The sequence below is a fragment of the Silene latifolia genome, chromosome 3 (genome assembly GCF_048544455.1).
Source record: "Silene latifolia isolate original U9 population chromosome 3, ASM4854445v1, whole genome shotgun sequence".
Taxonomy (NCBI): Eukaryota; Viridiplantae; Streptophyta; class Magnoliopsida; order Caryophyllales; family Caryophyllaceae; genus Silene; species Silene latifolia.
This window is the reverse complement of record NC_133528.1, coordinates 70205795-70229712: the sequence shown is the minus strand read 5'-3', so window position 1 is coordinate 70229712 and position 23918 is coordinate 70205795. Positions and strand designations below refer to the sequence as shown.

At 34.1% G+C, this 23918-nt stretch overlaps 2 protein-coding genes across 3 annotated transcripts; one reads left to right on the top strand and one right to left on the bottom strand.

The window, feature by feature from the left end:
• Window positions 1–14289: 14289 nt before the first annotated feature.
• LOC141647712 (uncharacterized) lies at window positions 14290–18279 on the bottom strand. 2 transcript variants are annotated; one of them, XM_074456007.1, is made up of 2 exons: window positions 17615–18272; window positions 14290–14565 (listed from the first exon to the last, which is right to left on the bottom strand). In XM_074456007.1, exons 1-2 carry the CDS (start codon window positions 18078–18080, stop codon window positions 14507–14509), a joined length of 525 nt encoding a protein of 174 aa, XP_074312108.1. In that variant the 5' UTR covers window positions 18081–18272; the 3' UTR covers window positions 14290–14506. The 2 variants fall into 2 exon arrangements, with proteins under 2 accessions (XP_074312108.1, XP_074312109.1); XM_074456008.1 differs by having other exon boundaries at window positions 14450–14612; window positions 17615–18279.
• Window positions 18280–18700: 421 nt separating this feature from the next.
• LOC141647710 (soluble inorganic pyrophosphatase 1-like) lies at window positions 18701–21538 on the top strand. Its single transcript, XM_074456006.1, has 9 exons — window positions 18701–18891; window positions 19184–19332; window positions 19451–19479; window positions 19695–19760; window positions 19851–19958; window positions 20162–20227; window positions 20296–20416; window positions 20690–20771; window positions 21252–21538. The coding sequence occupies exons 2-9, from the start codon at window positions 19194–19196 to the stop codon at window positions 21292–21294; spliced, it is 654 nt and encodes a 217-aa protein (XP_074312107.1). The 5' UTR covers window positions 18701–18891; window positions 19184–19193; the 3' UTR covers window positions 21295–21538.
• The last annotated feature ends 2380 nt before the right edge of the window (window positions 21539–23918 follow it).

Genomic DNA, 23918 nt, shown 5'->3' with positions numbered 1-23918 from the left:
TATCCTTTACTATATTGCATACGCAACTATCATTTCAATGCAGGATTTATGTCACACGTTGATCAACAAAGAAATCATAAACCTGTATTGGTACAAACTACAAACTATGTTAAAGAAAATTGTCTTTATAAAATACGACTTTACAAATATATACTAGGTAGTATCCCGCGCTTCGCGCGGCCTGTTTTAAAATTTTATTATTATAATTAAAGAGAAATAATATAATTCATATATAACATTTAATATATTTACTTACAAATAAAAATAAATTAACTCTCTCAACTCTTACTTTCTTAGATTTAACTTCAATGTTTTAAAATAAAATTCATACAATTTTAATTATAACTAATATCTCTCCATTATTCTTTATATGTCATTTTAGGTGATTAAAATTTTTTCTCTTTATATGTCGTTTTACATTTCTTATGGACTCTTTCTCTTATTTGAATTGTAAATTAATTATGGGTTCTTAATTACATCCCATGCAAACCTTTTTTTTCATTGGTTTACAATAAAGAAATTCACTATGAGATGTAAAATTTCAACTATTTTGCTCATTCCAAAGTTCTATTTAAATGCTTAATTAATGTCATTATCACACTTAATTCATTTTCTTAATAGTTGTATTTTTTCCTAAAACGACATAGACTGGATAATGTAGGGAGTAAGTGATAGTTCTATTCATGATAAACGTTATTATATAAATAATTTACACCTTTTATTTTTTGAAACAACTACATATAAAACAGGGTTAATTGATAAACAAACTAATATAAGGACTTTTTTTCATCATCAGTAACAACATAATCAGTAATTAGTAATCACTAATCAGTAACAAAATATTAACTTTTTTTCTACGGTAGGGATCAAGTCGCCTGAAAATCTCATCTTAATTCTTAACCTACTCGAAAAATTCTAAAAACCGTCATTCATGTACAAATATCCACTCGTTATCACATTATTTAAAACCTCTAAAATCTCAAATGTATTTAATTTGTCCAATATAATTTTTTCATTATCACATCATAAAAACTTATCTCTTTGTAGTTATCTTTAAGTTTTGTTTTTAATAAACACAGTGATTCTTCCATATATATTTTTCTAGATGGATGTAATGGTCTAATGATTATAACTTTCTCAAAATATTTTTCTTTAAGTAAATGTAATGCATTGTAAGACACTCACTTTAATCATCTATACATATCAAAATATTTCAATAAATATAATGGAAAGTATACTCAATTTAAAGCATTTTTCGCAATAAAGGTAATGGTTAACATTTTAGAATTTTTATCAAATTTTTTTTATATAAATTTAAAATCAAATCACCGTAATTGTCATATGTAATTTTATAATATATTTATTAAACTCTAATTAATACATTGCCGAGATTTATGTAGCATTTATTATATTTATATTTAATGTTCAGCTATAATTAATACTTGTATTTAATGCTGGGTTGACACGTGTCGCATCCATAGCAATTCAACCCAGTTTTATATATTTATAAAAGATAAGATAAGATAATAATAAGGGTAATAACTTACATCATAAACATACTTATGTACCATGTTTCAAAACACAAGGTATTAATGAAGATCATCATTAACATAGTACGGGAGTGTGTATTTACAAAACTTCTCCAATTTATTATTCTAAAATCACGCATAAGTAACCCTCATAATTAACTTCAATTATTCACTCATCGACTCACCCCCAACGAATTATTCACTTGGAATTATTCCTCTTTTCCTATGCTCCCCATCTTCATATGAAAACTAAGAAGTCATATCATCCTCGCTCTACTTCATTTTAGTTGACGTCTCACGTTTCCTTCCCGCACTTGTTCTATCTTATTAGATATCCTGCCATATCTCCTACGTACTTATCGTCATATCACAACGAATATCTCCTCTAATCGATTCAATTCAGCCCTGTGAATATGAAGTAGTGGGAGTTTTCGTCCAATGTGTCGTTCGTTGATTGATCGGCTGTCAAAAGGAGCTTTGTTTCATTAACCATACTTACATGGTACTCCATGTTTTCGTCCAATGTGTGGTATTTTGGCTTAAAAAAGCCATATGAGTAATTCGTCTAATCCATTGCATGATTAGACTTAATGAGTCAAAGAAACTTGCATGGTACTCATAACTCAGTATTTATATTATGTGGGCAAATAACAATGAACCCATTTTATTCGGGCACTTTAATAATTAGTACTCAATATTGTTTTGATAGAATACTTGTTATCTTATTTCTCAGTCACGTCCATTAGTTTGTTGATTCTTCTTTCCATTGACATCATTCCACACTCTGGATACTTAGCTGATCTTTTTTCTTCCAACCCTCCTCGTCTATTCATATTTTAGCAAAGCACCCTTTTTTTAGTTTGAGAAGAAAACCACGCATGCAAACCAAATCATGAAAACCCGCATTATTAGCTGCAAATATAATGCTATTTTTAGTTTTGCATATCATCTTATCTATTAAAAAGAAACTAAAGCGTAGTATAGGAGAATTTGATAAGAAGAAAGGGTCATGTATTTATATGTAGGGTAAGTGTATTTTAAGAATACATACATTTTTTTGTTAAAATTGAGATACATGCATCATACGATTCATACGGAGTTAACGGACTATATATCATCTTATATATACATGTCCATGTAAGTGTAAAGTGTGTATGAGAAATTTTGAATATGTGTAGAGGAGTTTGTGAATTGATCGTAGACTTTTCTTTTTACTTTAAATTTGAACGTGAATACAATTCTATGTATCTACTTGTATTCTATGCATTTACTCGTACCAAATATGTAACTTGGTTGTGAATTGTGATTGAGTTCAAATTTATTATTTTGTCTTGGGAATATGAGTTTAATTTAGTCTCTTATAATCAATCATATACATTCACATGGAGATACAATGTAATATTTATATGGGTTAGGGGATAATTACTTTATAAAAAAAAAATAGAATGACACATGTCATATCCACACTTTCTCAACCCAGTTTTATATATATATATATATATAAGATAGATATACAAACTATGTTACTTAGACTTGTTTAAAGTATCCGACACGGTTACGTGCCTAAGTGCCGGACTTGGCTATTTTTTTGAAAACATGCATATTTTGGTCTAATATGAAATGTCCAAGTGTCATACCATGTCCGAGTATCGAGTATCGGACACGGATACGCGAGAAAATCAGAAGAGTCGGAGTAACATAGTATACAAATAAAGCTCATTTGTGATAATGTTGTTGCAGGTCGACCTGTCTTTAACTTGAACTCTAATTAGTATATTGGAGGAGCATTTTCAAATGATTTTAAGATGTTGGATATCTAGCCATCAAAGCATAACACAAATTTACAGTAAAAGATAAAAGCCATCTATAAATAGAACTTTAGAGTTCAACCTTAAAATTTTACTGTATCAACTACTCAAATAACTTTACTCTCGAAAATTTCGCCTTCATTAGTCGCTGCTTCAATATTATTGCCTTTTGAAATTCTTCTCAGCTTAAAAAAAAAAATTTAGTGCAGGCTAACAGAGATAGTCCACTAATATTCTCAATTGTAACTATCATTTCATCAATTAGCTGAATATGTTAGGGGAAGAAATATTCCAATTATGAAGCATTCCCAAACGACGTAGAATAATCTGGTTCGGAAAGAAGCAAGCTTTACAGAGAGCATAATGAATAAATAACTTGAAGGAAATTTTGGTGAAAAACCAACCAAATGAGACAATAGTATTTATTAGTAAAGTTCAAAAACCAACCATGTAAAAACTTCACAACAAATACCTACTAGTACCTAAAAGAACACAATCAGGAGTATCTCTTGTATATGCCTAAACCATCATTTTAGTTTGAATATATCTCAAGCATTTAATGGTTCATGACTCCATCGCAAATCGTCACAAATCCGTCGCAAGTGTTGATCAATTAGCAATGGTTTTAGCGACGAATTTGTCTGTCCCTATTGATTTTTTTTAGTGATACAATCATTGATGAACAAAATCATAGATATTTTCTACATCATCAAAAAGGAAGAGACTTGACAGCCCTTTAAACCGAAAAAAAAAACATTAGCATACAATCATAAAGGTTCTTAACTGAAAGAGATTAATGGATGATTTGTATTGAATCATGAGATCAGTTTAAATACATGAATGTTAACCTATAATTAGGGAAAATAAATACTAGAAACTAGGCAACAGAATATTGACTACTAATTTACAAAACTAATTGCCAACTAATGAGGAAACAAATAATATGCAGATAAATTACATTATATTTACTATTATTCTATCACTCTCCCGCAGTTGAAACGGGAGGTAATCGAACGTTGAGACTGTCACGAAAATTTTCAAAAAGAATCAACGGTAAACCTTTAGTAAAAATATCCGCAATATGATAACGGGACGGTATATGACGCACTCGTACTTCTCCACGCTCAACTTTCTCGCGGACAAAATGAATGTCCATTTCGATGTGCTTAGTGCGTTGGTGTTGAACGGGATTACCAGATAAATAGATAGCGGACACATTGTCACAATATACCAGTGTGGCTTTTGTCATTGGGACGTGAAGCTCGACCAATAAATTGCGTAACCAACAAGATTTGGAGACGACATTAGCGACCCCACGATACTCCGGTTCAGCACTAGACTTAGACAAAGTGGGTTGTCGCTTCGAGGCCCAAGAAACCAAGTTGTCTCCAAGGAAGACGTGGAGCGCCTCGTGTCAGGACAACCACCCCAATCGGCATCGGTATAGGCCGTGAGCTTAGAGGGAGCGGATTTATGCAGCCAAATTTCTCGATCAAGAGAACCCCGTAAGTAACGAATAACACGTTTCAAAGCGTTCATGTGATCTTCCATCGGATGATGCATGAATAGACATATTTGTTGAACGGCGTAGGAAATGTCGGGCCTAGTAAATGTCAGGTATTAAAGAGCCCCTGCAAGGCTACGATACAAAGCCGGATCATCATACGGTGTAGAGGAAGAAGCACTAAACTTTGGTTTGGTGTCGACGGGTGTAGCTGCGGGTTTACACGATGCCATACCAGCCCGTTCAAGAATCTCCTCGGTATATTTCTTTTGTGAAAGAAATAGACCATCTTTAACGGTTTTTACAGAAATGCCCAAGAAATAACTGAGAGACCCAAGATCCTTCATAGCAAATTTCCCATATAGACGACCCATGATCGATTTACGAAGGGCCTCGGAAGAGCATGTCAAGATTATATCGTCAACATATAATAAAACATATGCTAAATTGGTACCTTGTTGAAATATAAACAGGGAGTGATCAACCTTACTATGAGAGAAGCCAAGTCGAGTAACAAAGTCGGCAAAACGTTTGTACCAAGTACGTGGTGCTTGTTTAAGACCGTATAAAGACTTTTGGAGCAAACATACATGATCGGGACGAGTTTTATCACGATAACCCAGAGGTTGGTGCATGTAAACTGTTTCATTGAGAGTGCCATGGAGGAAAGCATTCTTTATGTCAAGTTGGTGTATTGCCCAAGATTTGGAGACCGCAAGAGATAATACGGTGCGAATGGTGGAAGGCTTTACAACAGGACTGAAAGTCTCACCACAATTAATTCCAATTTGCTGCGTTTTTCCGTCACCTACAAGACGAGCTTTATACCTTTCAAAAGAACCGTCAGAATGAAATTTATGTCGAAAAATCCACATAGACCGTATAATATTAGCATTAGACGGACGTGGAACCAATAGACAGACGTGGAACCAATACCCAAGTCTTATTGTCAATAAGAGCATTATATTCGTCATCCACGGCCATTTTCCAATTAGGGTCACGAAGAGCTGACACGGGGTCACGAGGAACCGGTGAAATAGCTAGGGTGTGACTAAGATTATGGGAGGTTTTGGACATGGAATATTTCGGGTTAGGCTTATAAATGCCATGGTCAGCCCTTGTGGTGGGTTTAGAGCCACTAGGTTGACTGGCTGTGACGGTTGGTTGGGAGGTGCGAGCTGTAGGACGGGTAGGACCCGGAATAGAGGCAGCAGGTTGGGTAATAGGCGTGTCACTAGTGGTATGCGGGGTAGGGTCGGGTACGTCATGTGTGATAGGCTGAGACGGAGACTCGGTCAATTTGTGAAGAACATAAGGCGAGATATTGTCATCTAAAAATTTGTAAGTGGTAGAGTCAGGTTGATGAATTTTTGTAAATGGAAAAATTTGTTCATCAAAGACAACATGAGGACTAATAAAAATTTTATTAGAGGAAATGTCGAGACATAAATAACCATGATGATTTTTAGGATAGCCAAGAAACACACAAGGAGTAGTACGAGGTTGCAATTTACGTATAGTAGTAGCTAGAATGAGCGGATAACATAAGCAACCGAAAACTCGAAGGTGACCATACAAAGGAAGGCGATGATATAGCACCCGAAGAGGAATGTCATAGGAAAGAGGTTTACTTGGTAAAATATTTGTGATATATGTAGCCATGTCGAGTGCATAATGCCAATATTTGACGGGAATTAAAGCGTGAAATAAAAGAGTACGAATCATGTTATTCGTGGAACGAAGCTTACGTTTGGCCTTTCCATTTTGGGACGAAGTATGCGGGCAAGACAATCGAAAGACTAGTCCTTGTGAAGCACAAAACGTTTTAAAAAGACCATTAATAAACTCCGTACCATTATCACATTGAATCGATTTTATTTTACGTTCAAATTGAGTTTGTATAAAGGCATGAAATTTTAGCAGAATAGAGTTAACATGACATTTTCGAACCGGAAATGGGATAAAGGTTACCCCGGCTATTACACCTCATGAGACGTGTCCCCGTCCGCATATCCTTCACACAAAAACCAAAAGGGTCAAATTCGACAGTGACTTGATTATCAGTTGTGAATTTTCGAACCGGAACTAGATTTTTGACTAATTGTGGAGAATAAAGAACATTTTTAAGAACAAACAGGGGATTGGGCTTGGGAATAGTGGCTTGACCGTAACCTTTAATTGGGATAGAGTGACCATTTCCGACGATGATACCGTTATTAATACTCGAATTGACAAAAGACGAGAGCTTACCTGGATCCGACGTCATATGCGAAGTGGCTCCAGTGTCCATTACCCACGGTTCCGGTGGCCCAAATCCCAACATATACATAGCTACAACAATATCCGTCTGAGAAGGACCCTCAGCTGTGTAAGCCCGAGCCGGTCGTGGTCCAAGTATACCGGGCTGTGAACGAGCCTGAGAAGGTGGCCTAGCCCACGGACCAGCTGGATATGGGCAGGGTGGGTAACCCCATGGCGAAGCAGGACAAGGCCACGAGCCATATCCAACGGGCCACTGCATTTGCGCGGGAGAGGCTGGAGAAGAAACGGCTGGAGGAGAAATAGGGGTGGTGATAGGTGCAGAGGCAGTGAGTTTACCATTATTACCTTTACCTCCTTTACCTTTCTTCTTGCCATTGTTTCCATTTCCACGGTTGCTTTTGCTGTTTTGGGAACCCGAATTTTTGGAGGAATTACCTCCGTCACTATCGGCCGAACCCCGTGCATACATAGTCGCGCTGCCAGTGGCGGCCTGTTTAGCAAAACTAGCCTCCTCAAGAGTAAGCATCGATCGTGCTTGATAGAATACAGGGAGCGGATCACGTTGACGGATGATGGTTCCGACATTCTGATAAGCCTCGGTGAGACCGGAAACTAATTGGAGAACCAATCGACTATTAGAAATCGGAGCACCTACATTCTTTAATTGATTGGCTAAATATTTGAGGCGCTGACAATATGCCGAAGCCGATGAGAAATCGGACATCTCAACGTGAGAAAACTCTTGCTCGAGAGTGACGGCGCGCGAGTTTTTGTTATCTTGAAAAATATCAGCGAGACGATCCCATGTAGCCATGGCAGTTGTGTCGGTCTCAACGATAGTTTCCAAGAGTTCAGTGGTAACAGTGGAGTAAATCCACTGTAAGACCGTTGCATCGAGGGTTTCCCATAATTCTTTCTCATCGTCAGTAACAGAAGGCTTGGGAATTTCGGTTTTTGGTTTGACGATGTGATGAAGCACGCGGTTTGATTTAGCGTGATTCGTGAATAGGGCAACCCATAATGGGTATTGGTCATTATCCAATCCCAGTTTAACTGTGATGTGATTGGAAATATTATTGACGGCGAAAGCCGGGTGAAAAGTCGTCTTATTTTCAGGCGCCATTGATGGACGTGAGGTCTGAGAGACGTGAGGTCAAGAAAAAGGCGAGGGGCGACTGAGAGGACGACTAATCGAAGAAGAGCGGAAGCGATTTTGAGAAGAAGAAAATCACTGATACCATGAAAGAAATTAATGGATGATTTGTATTGAATCATGAGATCAATTTAAATACATGAATGTTAACCTATAATTAGGGAAACTAAATACTAGAAACTAGGCAACAGAATATTGACTACTAATTTACAAAACTAATTGCCAACTAATGAGGAAACAAATAATATGCAAATAAATTACAGTATATTTACTATTATTCTATCATTAACCGTGAAAATATACATTTTATGAATTAAACCTTGCAAAGACAAAGCTCTCAAGCGACAATTAATTTAATCTACTACCCAAGTCTAAAGTTATGGCTATGACTCTTTGATATCTATATATGCTACGTCACTTCTCCGCTAAATATTGACAAATCCTTAAACTAGAGAGCAACCATGACACTTCTAAAATCGATAATATTAAAAACCCCAAAATAATCTTTACCGAAATGCTCTACCATTAGCAGTACTCTTCCAACCCTGAAAAAATGGGAAATACAAAAGGTAATTAAATTTCAATTGACTTCAATATGGATATCAATATGTATACTATATCATTCTCACGAAATAAAAACATCAATCAATACTATATATTAATTCCAGGAAACAAGGGACTTCAATGTAATTAAATAATTTTATACAAATTAAAAATACTATATAGTTTTAAATCGATAGCACTGTATGATGGACCTGATAAAAAGACCTCAATATAAATATGCTATAGTTTTGGTTAAAAGTATAATATAAAGATGCATTGATAAAGAATATTTATGGAAACTACATTAAATTAAAGTAATTAAATTTAGAAAACACAATAATATAGTGATTTTTCTTAAAATTAACATGCCCCACTTCCCCCCTACTACTAAAAGAATAAAAATTCTCTTAGTTTTCCCTCCAAAAAGCATCTAGCTAAATAAGGTAATAAATAAAATTTTCTTTCATTACATTATTATCTTTTCAATGAATATATTGTTAAATAAACTCTAATTTTTTAAATAAATTCATAATTATGCTTTTTTCATTAAAATAAAATAAAATTGATATTAAACTATAAAGTATAAGTTGCTAAATTTTTCAGTAATGCAATAATTATTACTGTAGAGAATAACTTGACAAATGCTTACTATTAGCTTCGTGACAAAAAACATTGACTAAAAAAAATTAACAACTTAAATAAATTTTTTTATTAGTTTTCCATTTCATTTTTTTTGTTTTATATCAAAATACAATTGAGTGAACTAATAAATATTAATGAGGTGCAAATTTAAAAAGTATATAAATCCTCCTATATACTAAGATAATACAACTTTTCTAAAGTTTTCCCTCCAAAGTCCTCAAACTTATGTATGGAAACAAATTAGATTTTATTTATTAAACTAATTTTCCATTTAAAATAACCTATACATAAAAACTGTATCTCCTATTATTAACTTCGTGACGAAAAAAGAATTTCTTTTAAAATAATTTAATGTAGTTAAAATATTTTCATAAAAAACACAATTCATAAAATTACTCAATTCTTTTGATTAATTTTAATATTAGTTATTTTTCATAAAAAAATTGTGAGATATAAATCTAAAATCTATAACTAATACACTAAAAATTAAAAGGCCTATATTTACCGCGCATTTGTGCGGGATCTACACTAGTTACTATTATATGAAAATCAAACTCAAATAAATCTCAAGACATATTAAGAAAGAATGATACAATGTAAGGCCATGTTTGGTAAACGGCATATTGGCCGATTTCTAGCATATTCAAGGATTTTAGCATGTTTGACCAATCAATTATGTTAATTTTGTTGTTTGGTAAACTGCATATTGAAATAACATATTTGGGGTCAATATGTTGTTTTACAATATGCTGCTTACCCTAGCATATTGGTTAGCCTATTGTAAAATAGGAAAGTTTACTTTATTTTACAAAGAAAACTAACAATCTACTCATCCTAATCTGCCAATACCAAACACTCAAATTAATTATGCTAATTGTAATATTCTAGTTAAACCTTTTGATAAAATCTGTCATTTATAATCTGCTTTTACAATCTGCTTATATTGAAATTAATCCGCTGTTTACCAAACAGGGCCTAAAACTAAGAATTCGACAATACTCTATAAATTTATAATGATGAAATTATTATTGTACTGCACTACTACTTATAATAAACATCAAATATTAGAATTTATTAATTTAAAAAGCGCGCAAAATGAAATAATACCTCAGTAGCTAGATCGCGAGATCACCATATGGTCTATAACCATCAATAACTTGAGTGGGGATTATATGAGGAACGGAAGGTGAAAGAATAGGAAAAGGTAGGAAGAGATTAATTACGGAGTTTATTTGACCGACTTTATGTTTATATAGATTTATTAAACTTATTAATAACAATAAATAACTTGAATATGAGGGGTTTTAACGTTTTCCATAGAAATGCATTTCAGAGCAATATGGAGACATGGAGTGATATGTGGCTAATATTTGTGCAAGTATGAGAGTGACAAGTTGTGAAAACATGGATCATGACTCCATGGACGCCATTAATAAAAGCTTGAAGCTCCATAACTATGAGTAAAGATGAATGTTGATAATAGTTTGATTAACAGAATAACAAGAAAGCTAAATAAAATGTGCAATTGAATTAATTAATTGAATCATCTGTATAACCTATATATATACACAACTATGCTCTAGAACTTGCTACAAAAATATCTAGTAACAACCTCTAACTAATTTCCTGAAATTACGGGGTTAGTTACACTCCTCCTAAGAGTTAGTTAGACACTCTAAGTTCTAACAACCTTGCACAATCAGAAGCTTCTAGGTTTCTCTTTCATCACGCTGATTCATTCATGCTCTGTTTCTGGTTGTTGGTCTTGGCCCTTTGTGGGTGCTTGGGATCAGGCTGTGAGTCAGTTGTTATGTCAAGGCTTGTGGAGGAAGGATCATCTGACTCATACAAGTGGCTACTCAAGGTAACCTTTTTATATTATTTGTATAGATTTTCAATTATCTGATTAGTTATTTTTAAAATTTTTATCTTTTTAGATTTTAAGTGTCTTATTAATTTATCAAATAAAGGCTAAATTTACTACTTTTGGAAAAAATATAGAATTCCATTATTCCCCATTGAAAACGCTTATGCATGATAAATTTGATTTGATATCATATTTTTATGAGAGCATATACCCCTAAATGCATGTTAGGTTTGTGAATATGTTCCAATAAAATTTTATTGAGCCATTATTTTGAAAATTATACTCTTTTTTAGGCTCTTAACAATTGTTAAAATTGGTGGGAATACATAATAAGGATATGTTAATTAGTGGGGATTGGCATAACAATTAGAGCATCTACCAAATGAAGCATACAATAAAGTAATTAAGGAAGGTAACATGTGACAAGTGACAAACTATAAGGGTACTATGGGAAAAAATGTCACTTTTTAATAAAGCTGTTAAGAAAGTAATTTTCCCGCCAAATTTAATTTGGTCTTAATCAAACCCTATTACTCTTAATTTAACGTGCATAACCCAACAAGGGTACAATTAACACAAATATTAAACCTCGAGGGTACCATATACACATTCTTAAAAAGAGAAGTATTATGGACAAAGTGACAAAAGACAAGGTACCATTGCAAAAATCCGTAATTTAATCTCCCACAACGAAGGAGGTTGTGGACGTTGAAACTTGAACCATATTAAGGAAGGAAGGAAGAAAAGCTTAAACGTCGTAACAACTAACAACTGATACGCGACAATGACTAAAAAAGACAATATATCCCCTAGTTCTCGTTGCACCGACACCTTTCATGTGTGTATATGCCGACTTGGCATTTTTATCCACCTCCATTCCTTCCTTCCTTCCACACAATACACAATACACAATGCAGAATACACGTCTCGTAACAGAATCTCCCCCGATGCTATCAGCATTTCTCAGATGCCAATTTAAATATGCGATCATCCCTTATTTCACATTAACTCAATTCTAATATTCTATAAAATATTAAATTAATCATTTAATTTTTAAAAAACTCCGTAATTTAACAAAAATATTGTGTTAAACAAATGTAGCTTAAATACCAAATTTTGATCTAAACTCTAAAATGTAAGACAAAATGTACTTTATTTAATGATGTAGTCATTTGGACAATCGACATTTTATATTGTTAAGAGGTCTTAATCTAATGGTTAAAACGAAGATATCATGGATAATAGGCACCAAGTTCAAATCGCCGCTTCTTATTGTAATGCGATTAAGTGCATGTTTCATTAGACCAAAAAATAAAATTACTGTATTTGATTTGAAAAGTTCAAACGTTTATGACTCGATAATCTAACATTTATAGGTCCGTTACTAAATGTAGAGAAAAAGGATTGTACATCAGATGTATTACCTCACACTTAATGAGTTTTTGAGTTTTGTGTATTTTTTTGAATTATATAGAGTTTATAAATTACATTTTAGTTTTATGATGTCAAAAATCAAATTTTTCTGAGTTTATATGTAATTTTTTTGAGTTATAATGTAACTTTTTGAGATTAATGTTTAAGAAAATGAACTCAAAAACTTTATAACAAAACTCAAAATTTTTGAATTAAAACTCAAAATTTTTATCTTAATGCTCAAAAACTATACCATCTAATGTATTACATCAGATGTATAATCTACTTACTGATAAATGTATGTTGTATACTTTAATATGAAATGATTATTGCACTTGACGTATCTAGACACCAAACTCAGCCATATAAAAGATACTCCCCATTAAAATGACAAAATCCAACTCGTGATGACATATTTCGTGAACAAAAATATTTGTATAAAATCGTTTTACACAAGCGTTATTTTAAAATTGCTTCTTATTTTACTTAATTATACATGTAAGGGTGGGTTATCAATTACTTTTACGAGATTTTTAAAATAGAATACGATTTTATAGTAAGTGCATTGTAAAAACGCCTTACAAGAGACACTCTCTATTTCATGAGGGATCCAAATGACTGGTTACCACCTCTAACTAAGGCTGAGCAAAAAAACCCGATTATCCAAACTGATCCGATATCCGATCCGAATCCGATCCGAATTTTTTGAAATCCGATCCGAAAGTTAAGTTTGATTTGGATATCTGATCCGAAATCTTTGGTTTTGGTTTGGATATGGATATTAGAATTAAAACATTTGGATATCCGATCTGATCCGAAACTATAGTTTTCTAGTATAATTTTGAGAAAATAAAATTTTATTTGATACAACAACTTAATTAATGTTTAAAATATTAGAGAAATATCTAGGTTGTACTTCAATTTTATAGCGAGAACATTGGAATAAGAATACGAAAGAAAATCATCATGTAAAACTATGAATATAATCGTGTTTCAAACTTAATTTTAAAGTAAATTCAAAAGTATGGATATCTGCATCCGATCCGATTATTTTGGATACCCGAACATTGGATATCCGAGACATTTGGTTTGGATATTAGATATCTAACTTCAGGATTTCTAATTTGAATATCCGATCCGAACTAGTACTTTGGATCAAATACCTGATCCGTACTCTGCCCTACCTCTAACCCCCCACGGTACCAAAAAAAAAAAAAAAAAAAAAAAGGTCCCATAAGAGAATATCTGAGATAGATGCTAATCGCATTTTCTGTATCGGGAAATACGAGTGAAACGTAAAGCACTGATTTATTCTCCCTTTAAAATTTATTCCTATTCTTATTAATACTTCCTCCATTCAACTCCACTCTACCAGTTAGAGTTTTGCACAACAATTAAGAAAACTTAAAGAAACAATAGAAGTACATATGGGAGTGTGCAAGTTGCTTTATTAAATGATAAAATTTGGAGACTAAGCTGATTTGATTATGGGATAATCTTCCCACCAAAAAGTTTAACATTTTAAAAACCCCACCAAAAACTTCACTTTACATTTTCCCTCCATTTCCTGTCAAGTCTATATTACTAAAACCAAGGAAGTCTAGCATTATTACAGTGCAACTTCACCATTATTTACAACAAATTTCACCTAAAATTACATCTTCTCTCAGTCCTTAACATAAAATTACAGTCCTTAACAGTCCTTAACATTAAATTACAAACATAAAATTACAACAAAATGGGCTTCAAATGCATGACAGAAGATCAGCGGACAGAAATCGCCATTTACTTGCTCGAAAAGTCGCAAAATGGTAAGCTTTCTCGTGGCACCATCAAAGAGGCAGCTGCAAGATACGGTTTGAGTGATAGAAGTATCTCTAACATATGGAGACTAGCCAAAAAACCAAGGTTAGTAGGTGAGAAGTTAGATGTAAAGAGTGGTAGGATAGGCAACAAAAATAGGAAAAGAATCTTACCAAACATTGAGCACATAAAGTCACTAGATCATTCTCTAAGAGATACCATGATAAGAGTTTCAGAAAATTGTGGAGTTTCAGTTGGAACAGTCCATTCATGGGTGAAAGAGGGTTTACTTAAACCTCATTCAAGCCCATTACATCCTAAACTCACAGACTTACATAAGGATCAAAGGCTACTTTATTCACTTAGGTCATTAGTTGTCAAGCAAGTACTTCAAGAATTCTTTGATCTCAATAATGTGCCACTAACTGAAATCTTATTTACTGAAATGAGCAACACAATACATATGGATGAGAAGTGGTTCTTCGTCACGATGACAACGAAAGTATATGTTGTGGAGGGGGAGGAGCTGCCATATAGAAGTTGCCAATCAAAGAGGTACATCACAAAAGTTATGTTCATGTGTGCAGTGAGCAGGCCAATATATTCAGCTGATGGGGAATGTCTATTTGATGGTAAAATAGGCATGTTTCCATTCACAAACCAAGTTCCAGCAGCAAGGGCAAGCAGAAATAGGCCTAGGGGTACTTTAGAGACTAAGCCAATTGAGTCTATCACAAAAGTGGTCATCAAAGAATGCCTAATACAGCAAGTCATTCCAGCAATTAAAAGGGTTTGGCCAGAAGGTTTAAGCAAACACATATACATACAACAAGACAATGCAAGGCCTCATATCAAGAATGATGATCCTGAGTTTATGGCAGCTGCAAACTCAGATGGATTTCACATTGAGTTGGTATTTCAGCCACCTAACTCACCAGACCTCAATTGTAATGACTTAGGTTATTTCAGAGCTTTACAATCATTACAAAAAAAACATGCAGCAAAGACAGTGGATGATTTAGTGAATGAGGTAATGCAAGCATTTGTTGATTATAGTCCAAGTAAACTGAATAATATATTCCTATCATTACAAGCAGTAATGGTTGAGATTATGAAATGCAAGGGTCATAACAATTTCTCTCTTCCACATATGGGTAAGGGGCATCTGGCTGCCATAGGTATGTTACCAAGGAATTTAGAGGTCAATGTGGAGTTGGTCAAGGAATGCATTGAGTATTTGCAAGGTATTGGTAAAACAGAAGGGTTAGAATATCTTATGAATGAACTAGGTTACAATGTTGAAGGTATAGTTGATCAGCTAAATGGGATGTAATGGTTAGTTTAATGTTAACTTTAATCCTTCAATGTAATGTTAAGTTTAAAGTTCATTTGAAAAATCCTACTCAAATGACAATTAAACTTCATTTTGTAATGTAATGGAATGTGAAATGCAAAGTTCCTTTCAGTTTTAAGCATACAAAATGTGAAATGCAAGGGTCATAACGGTTTTAGGCATACAAAATGTGAAATGCAAATTTCAGTTCAGTTTTAGGCATACAAAATGTGAAATGCAAAGTACAGTTCAGTTTTAGGCATACAAAATGTGAAATGCAAAGTACAGTTGCAAAATGCATAGACTAACTCTCAGGCTAAGTTTGCCCTCATCATTGAGTTGTCCCAAATATTCTTGCCTCCGACACTTAACAAAATGAAGGTAGACCATGCCCAACAAGCAAAAAGCAGTATTGACATCCAAACTAATCTCTCAAACCAATAAGGTATAGTCATCATTGAGTTATCATACTGCAGTTACTATGATTAAGCACAGACACCCTTTCATTAATATAACATGTGGTGGCAAAAATACTTGTAAGTAATGGGCAATAAAACGCACATATACTTCCTCCATTCAACTCCCCCTAAAACCAAATTAGAGCTCTCAAACCATTAAGGTATAATCATCATAGAGCAATTTTGGTTTATACAACTCTCAGGCCAAAGTGGCCTCATCATTGAGTTGTTTGAAGTTGTAAAGCCTCCTACACAGAAACAATGAAGGTAGACCATGTCATCTCCATTCAACAAGAGTACTAAATCAGCCCTCAAACCATGAAGGTAGAGTAATCATTGAGATGTCAAAGTACTCCTAATTAAATGGTTAGACACACACACCCATTCATTCATTTATAATGTGGTGGCTGAACAACTACACATATTGGCCATATAACTAGACTCCACCAAAAACCATGTATAGCTCTCAAACCATTAAGGCTACTTCATCACAGAACAACAATGACAAGAATAAAGAATAAAGTTGATGATACCCTCTCAGTCCAAGAAGGACCATCATCGAGGTTAATGACAATAAACCTTCAATCCTAACAGAAAAAATTCAACACATTAAGCCTTGAATCCTCAGAAATTATAACAAAAGAGTAGACCAAATTAACCAAATTCATCTTAACAGTTCAATTTTAACAAAGAAGTCAAATTTTTCATTTCGATTCGAGTATACGTTAACCGAGTTTTTAACACTTAAGGTAAATTTTAACAGCAAGTCGAATTGTTCAGTTTCGAGGAACAAACCAAATAGACAATAAACCTTAACCAAATTAACCAAAATGAACAATATCATCCAACAGTAACCAAAGGAAATACATCTGTGAAAACAAAACTTTATGCAGCAGAATGATTCCATTTCGATATAAGACGGCTTACTATTGCAGTGAATGAACGATTCACAATAAAACAAAGTGACAAAGTGAATGAATGATTCACAATAAAACAAAGTGACAAAGTGAATGAATGATTCACAATAAAATAAAGTGACAAAGTGAATGAATGATTCACAATAAAACAAAGTGAATGAATGATTCACAGTAACCAAATTTTGCAGTGAATGAATGATTCACAATAAAACAAAGTGCAGCCATTTAATAAGGTTTTCACTTTATTTCGCCAAATCCAAAACGAACAAATTCATCCATATCATAAACAAACAATTCTAATTCCTAACAGCACGAAATCCCAGCACATTAATTGTTCAAATTATAAATAAATTATAAAAAGTCTCAGATTTAGGGATTATACCATCGCAATAAGCCTTCAATCTTTTTGAACTTGGTGATGGAGAATGATCCTCCACATATTCAACTGCTGGAGGTTTTTTCACAGGTGTTTTCGCACGTTTAGCAGCCATCCTCTTCAAATAAGCATTCGCATATTTAGTGCACGGCGATTCAGACTTAGGACGGTCATCAGGTGGACCAGATCTACAACCCAAACCATCAGCAAGTGGGATGTCAGGTGACTTAGGACGGTCGTCGTTCTCAGGGGAGGTAGGTAACCATACAAAACCATCATCGAACTCCGTCTCCATGACCTGAGTCCCTAAATCTTCAGGATCTAAGGAATCAGGAACAACGATGTTTGGAGGAGGTGAATCAGGCGCAGAGTCTTCAATCTCATCTTCTTGCTCATCTTCAGATGAACCATTATACCATTCAAGCTTACACATCAAACATTCATGACCGCATTCTTTATGTGAAGGATTCATTATTTTTATTGTAAGAACACTCAAGAAGGTGGATTTATGATTGAAAGGTAATCAGGAACAACAAAGATCTAGGGTTTAATCATGATATAAGACGGCTTTTTTGTTTAACTGAGATGGGGATGAAGGAGGGAGGCGGCAGTATAGAGAGAGAGAGAAGAGAGATTAGGGTTTGGAATTCTCTAGATGAATGGAGAATATGAGAGACGGATGGGTAGGTGAAGGGAGTAAATGGGAGTAAATGGGGTTGGGTGTTCAGTTGGATTTTTTGAATGGATTTGGGAGAGTATATGGGTTGGGTTAGGATAATTTGGAGGGAAGGGTTAGTGAAGGGTAGAGGATTAAGAATACTAATTGGGCCAGAAATTAGATTAGGGTGGATTTTAGTAGTAAAAAGAGGTGGGCCATATAATGGCATTTCTTGTAAATAAGATGGTGTGATAAGGACGAATAGGTCATTTTGCTTTCTTTTTATAGTAAGTGGTAGAGTGGAGTTGAATGAATGATTATGGAAAGGTGGTAGAGTGGAGTTGAATGGAGGAAGTATTATTTTGATCGTAAATTTAATTTAAAAAAATTGGGTTTGGCTCCCTTTAAAATGGGAGTGGTGCAACAACAGAAACGCACATTCCATTTGTCATACACTTCTCTCTCTTCTTTGCTTCAATTGCCAGTCATTTAATTTCTCTCTTTTTTCTTCTTCTTTATTTCTCTTTACTTCTTCTTCTTAAGCTTTGAGATTACACCATCTTCCAACCTCCGAGATCTAAGTCTCTCTCTCTCTCTTTTGCGTTTTCAATTCAACAAGATCCAGGTAATTTCCATCCTCTTTATTTTGTTTTCGGTTTTTGTTCCATGTGTAACTGTAACACCCACAGTTGTAAGCTGTAACATTTGCGTCCAATGTTATCGTTAATTGCGTCTTGTTTTTACATTGGTTATATAAGCGTATCCGTCTAGTATTTGCTTTTATTATTAGCCTTGTATGCAGTGCAGTGGAGTTAAGGGGGGCTAGCTGTTTTTAATTTATGCGTAGAATTGTATATGGTTGAATATTTGGGGTTTTGTTTTATCCTGCAAAAACTTAGTGATTGCTCTGTTTACAGGTAGGCAAAGATGGTTCCTGCAATTGAGTCACAGAAAGAAGATGTTAAGAACTCGAATGGCTCAAAACTTCCACGCCTTAATGAAAGAATTGTATCATCGATGACTCGAAGATCAGTTGCTGCACACCCTTGGCATGACCTTGAGATAGGTACTGACTCCCTCTTTCATCATTTCATCTTTGTGATCATTGATTTCCGGTTACGTTTGTGTTATGTGTTCTTTACCTTAGTTTGTACCTTTTTGTTATGGTGTTTGTTATAATGTAGGTCCTGGAGCTCCTGTCGTCTTCAATTGTGTAAGTATTCCAACCTTTCTACCATTATTTTCTGATGTGATATTATTTCTTGTATATATTACTTCTTCCGTCTCAACGAATTCTTTACATTTACTTTTTGTGCGCTTTTTAACTAGATAGAAAGATTACTTGAGTAAAAATAAATCAAAGTGTAAACCTTGATGTACACATGACAAGTCCTCGAGATTTTCTTTGAATTTATGTTTGTCATGCAGGTGATTGAGATAGCAAGGGGAAGTAAGGTGAAATACGAACTTGACAAAAAGACCGGTCTAATTAAGGTATAATAGACAGCAATAATTTGCCTTTCTTTTGAATCTCATCTTTGCTGTTGTTTGATTTGTTTGGATAATCATGTTTTCTTTATCCAGGTTGATCGCATCCTCTATTCATCAGTTGTTTATCCCCACAACTATGGATTCATTCCTCGAACTCTGTGTGAAGACAATGACCCCATAGATGTCTTGGTTATCATGCAGGTACTCTTAGTTGTCCATATGAAAACTTTATGCACATGATTTTCATGCTTCTTCCAGTTCTTTGACGAATTATTTTAGTTTAATTTGTAGATTAAGAAACTGTTGATTGATTTCTACTTATTGATAGAAAACCCTTCTTCCTTAATGATTCATGTTGAGGTGAATTTTTTGAATTATGTGATTTGATAGTGTAAAACTTGCAGGAGCCTGTTCTTCCAGGATGCTTCTTGCGCGCTAAAGCTATAGGATTGATGCCTATGATTGATCAGGTACCTAAATGTAATTCCATTTACCAAGTATAAATTCTGTAGCACAGGATTCTAATTCCTTTGTTCAGGGGGAGAAAGATGATAAGATAATTGCTGTTTGTGCTGATGATCCTGAGTACCGACATTACAATGACATCAAGGAGCTACCTCCCCATCGTTTGGCTGAGATTCGCCGTTTCTTTGAAGATTGTATCCTTTCATTTTGTTTACCTTTTTGAAATTCATTAACTTATCCGTCATTAAGTTGAACCATGAACTCCCTCTCTTCTCTTCTGTAGTACTTTTTCATGCCTTTATATAGTCCTTATTTAGTAACTTTGAAGGCCACATGATGTTTACACTCACGAATAAGTCACGATATATGAGAGTTTGACCCTTCAAAGGTGCTGCGTTGTCTAGCCTGTTAAATACAAGTTCATAGTCGATACAGACCACATGTCTTCTCCTTGACAATTTTCTCAGATAAGAAAAATGAGAACAAGGAAGTTGCTGTTGATGAGTTTCTGCCTGCTTCTGCTGCACATCAAGCAGTCCAGCATTCCATGTATGTACTGACTCCTCATCCAACATGCAATGTCAATCTACATTGTTATATACCATATGCAATATAATAAATGATTAATGTGGTCATCTATAATTTTATCAAACATGGAAGGCTTTATTGCACAGTATCTAATGCAAGAGGGTCTTAAGCTTAGTCGGTCAGTCATTACGATCTGAGTTAGCTAACCTGAATCATCATTTGGAAATGTCCATTTCATGTAGGAAAAATATAAATGCGCAGAAGCCGTCAATTATAATATGAATCCATCAAAAAATAGGAAATGAAGCTGTCCGATCATCCATAAAATTTGGATTATTAAATGATGGCTTCTCTTAACTCTAAGGCGTTGCGTAGTCAGTCAGTAGACATTAAAGGGAAGGTTCACTGAGAAAATGATGCTTTAAATATGAAGGCATTCATGTTTGATTTTGCTTGTTAACTTAAACCTGACCCTCTTCTTATTGTTTACTTTGGGTGAAGGGATCTCTATGCGAACTACATTGTCGAGACCCTGAGGCGGTAGTGCTTGTTCATCGGCTGCATCATAAATTTCTTGATCATTGGATTGTTATACCGTGAAGATCCTTTTGTGAAGTATTCTTTTTTGAAATTGATAAACATCAATCAAATCTTACAAGCTCAATTGTATCTATGAGCCCTCCAAAGTCTGTCAAGTGTGTTATACTAAAATGTTTTCTTTTGAAATGAGTACTGTACGAGTGTACTAAATTTCCTCTTACTGGAATATATGATATTATGATTCGAAATTTCTTGTTATTTGTCTAATTTCGTCGACCTGTCGACTCTTTTATCGGAAAACATAGATACAGAGTCAGTCCTTCACTGCACAAGAAACAATCCTTCAAATGGAAACTGTGTATTTATTTAACCTTGACGTTTCCTCTGTTTGTTTCCAAGATTCGTGAAATAGATACTCAAACTCATATACTAGCACCTTCTTATCTTAAGTTGATTTCCCCACTTAAATGTAGACAAAAAAGGCGGATATTTTTGTAAAAATTTGATTTACAATATCGACACCCTACAATACCCATTATCAAATGATATTGGTGTGTCCTAAAGATAGTTTTCGTCAAGTACACACTAAGCGGGATCATTCATGTTGTGCGGAATCGTGAATATCTTATGTTGGGTCCCTGTTGCGCTTGTGTTTATTGTCCATAATAATGCGGTATTGTCCGCTTTGAGCCGAGTACTCACGGATTTGTTCCTGAGCTCCTTCCCAAAAGGCCTCGTACTATTATATTCGTCGGACACTTATAAAAATGATATTTTACCTTACATTACCGATGTGGGACATGGGTTTGTACAATTATACCCTAGCAACTCAGTTAAATAATCCTCGTGCCGATCAAAGATATAGGTTGTAAGGTATGAATGAGTTCTTTTTCTGGACCAGACCCGTCTAACTCATGGTGCTCTATGTGCATTAGCATTGGGTCTCAAAATTTCGGGGCACAAATCTTGGAAAACCCATATGATTAAAATTTTAAAACAAAATTAAAGCAATGAAGCAGAGAAAGCACGGTCAACTACTATTCCAAATTCCAAGCCTTAACAATCTTCTTCCCCAAATTAATCTCCTTCCCTAAATAATTGATTTCCTTTCCAAAAAAAATTAAATTTGCTCTTTAATCTCCCCAAAAACTTCTCTAACGTTTTCTTTGTAATCTTTAAATATAGTTATCACAAATTAATTCCCCACAAATCATTGCAAATTTACAAATAGAAGGATTAGAATAAAAGCTTTGCAATTAGGGGTTGTTTGGTTGCCTTCCAAATTTATGTGAATTGGAAGTTCCTAGGAAGTGCAAAAATGAGGTCTTGTTTGGTTACCCAATTCATGGGAAGTTGTAGTTCCTATGGAACTCCAATTCCTACATAATGTATTAAGTCACTTACCTAACCCCCCTTGGTAAGTGGAACTTCCCACATGAATTGAGTTCCCATATCCGAACCAAACAACTTTTTTGCAATTCACATGAATTGCAAAATCATATGAATTTTATTTCATGGGAAACTTCATCTTCCCATTGTCAACCAAACAACCCCTTACAATCAGCTTCATTGAGTTCAATCGTCTACAAACCAAGATTTACACTTGTGTTTCAAAGAGATCGAAATATGTAATATTTCTTCTTAATTTATTTATATGAGTTTCATATTTTTCTATATTGTATTCATGGTTTTAATTTGATTTTATAAGTTCCATAACACAATTAGAATTTCGTTTCGTTAATTGTTTATTTGCTGTATGAATTTTCAATATTGTTTTAAGATTTAATGCATTTACAGTATTGAAGGAAGGACAAAGAGTCTCAGAGATCAGAAGACTTTCTTTTATCGGTTTTGAGAGTTTGATATAGGAATTTGCCTCAAGAAAAACTATACGAAAATCGTTTTCAAATAATTTGAAGTTTGTATTAATATTTTATATAAAATATTTTTTCATTTTGTAAATTAGAGACCTCATTATTCATTTTGCACCGGGCCTCCACTTTTTTTTGACTTATTCTGGACATGAACATGGAAAATACAAAGTGCAAGAGTGCAAGATTTTGTGTCATCAGAACTAATTCATACATCAGGATTTTGTGTTCATATATTGCATTCACTGTAAACTGTTCATTTGATACCAATCTAAAGAAAAACGCAAATTATACTAATTGTTATAGGCTTTGCATGTGGTTATAGTTTCAATTACGCAGACTTTGAGATTTGTCATCCATATTTTATTTCGGGAGCTGCTTTTTATCGCCCGTGTTTTATTAAAATCGCCCAAAATAGGACTTTGACTTTCCAATTATACCCTTTATCTATCTCTCGACTTTCCAATTGTATATTTCCATCTCATCTCTTGTTTATCTCAAAACTTAATAACCCAATTACACAACTTTTAAATTTTTAATCATAAATGACGACAATTCACATGCGACAATAGGTGTAAATTAATCATTGTTGATCGTACACTTTGCCCAATTTCTGTTTTCGATTTTGTTGATAAGCGTTAGAATTTGTTGGTCAATAGTTTGTTGTGTAAAAGATTGTGTCTAGAATCTAGATGATGAAAATTGGTGATTTGAGGTTTAGGTGTTAAAGTCAGCTCGGGAGCAGATAAAAGCCCAT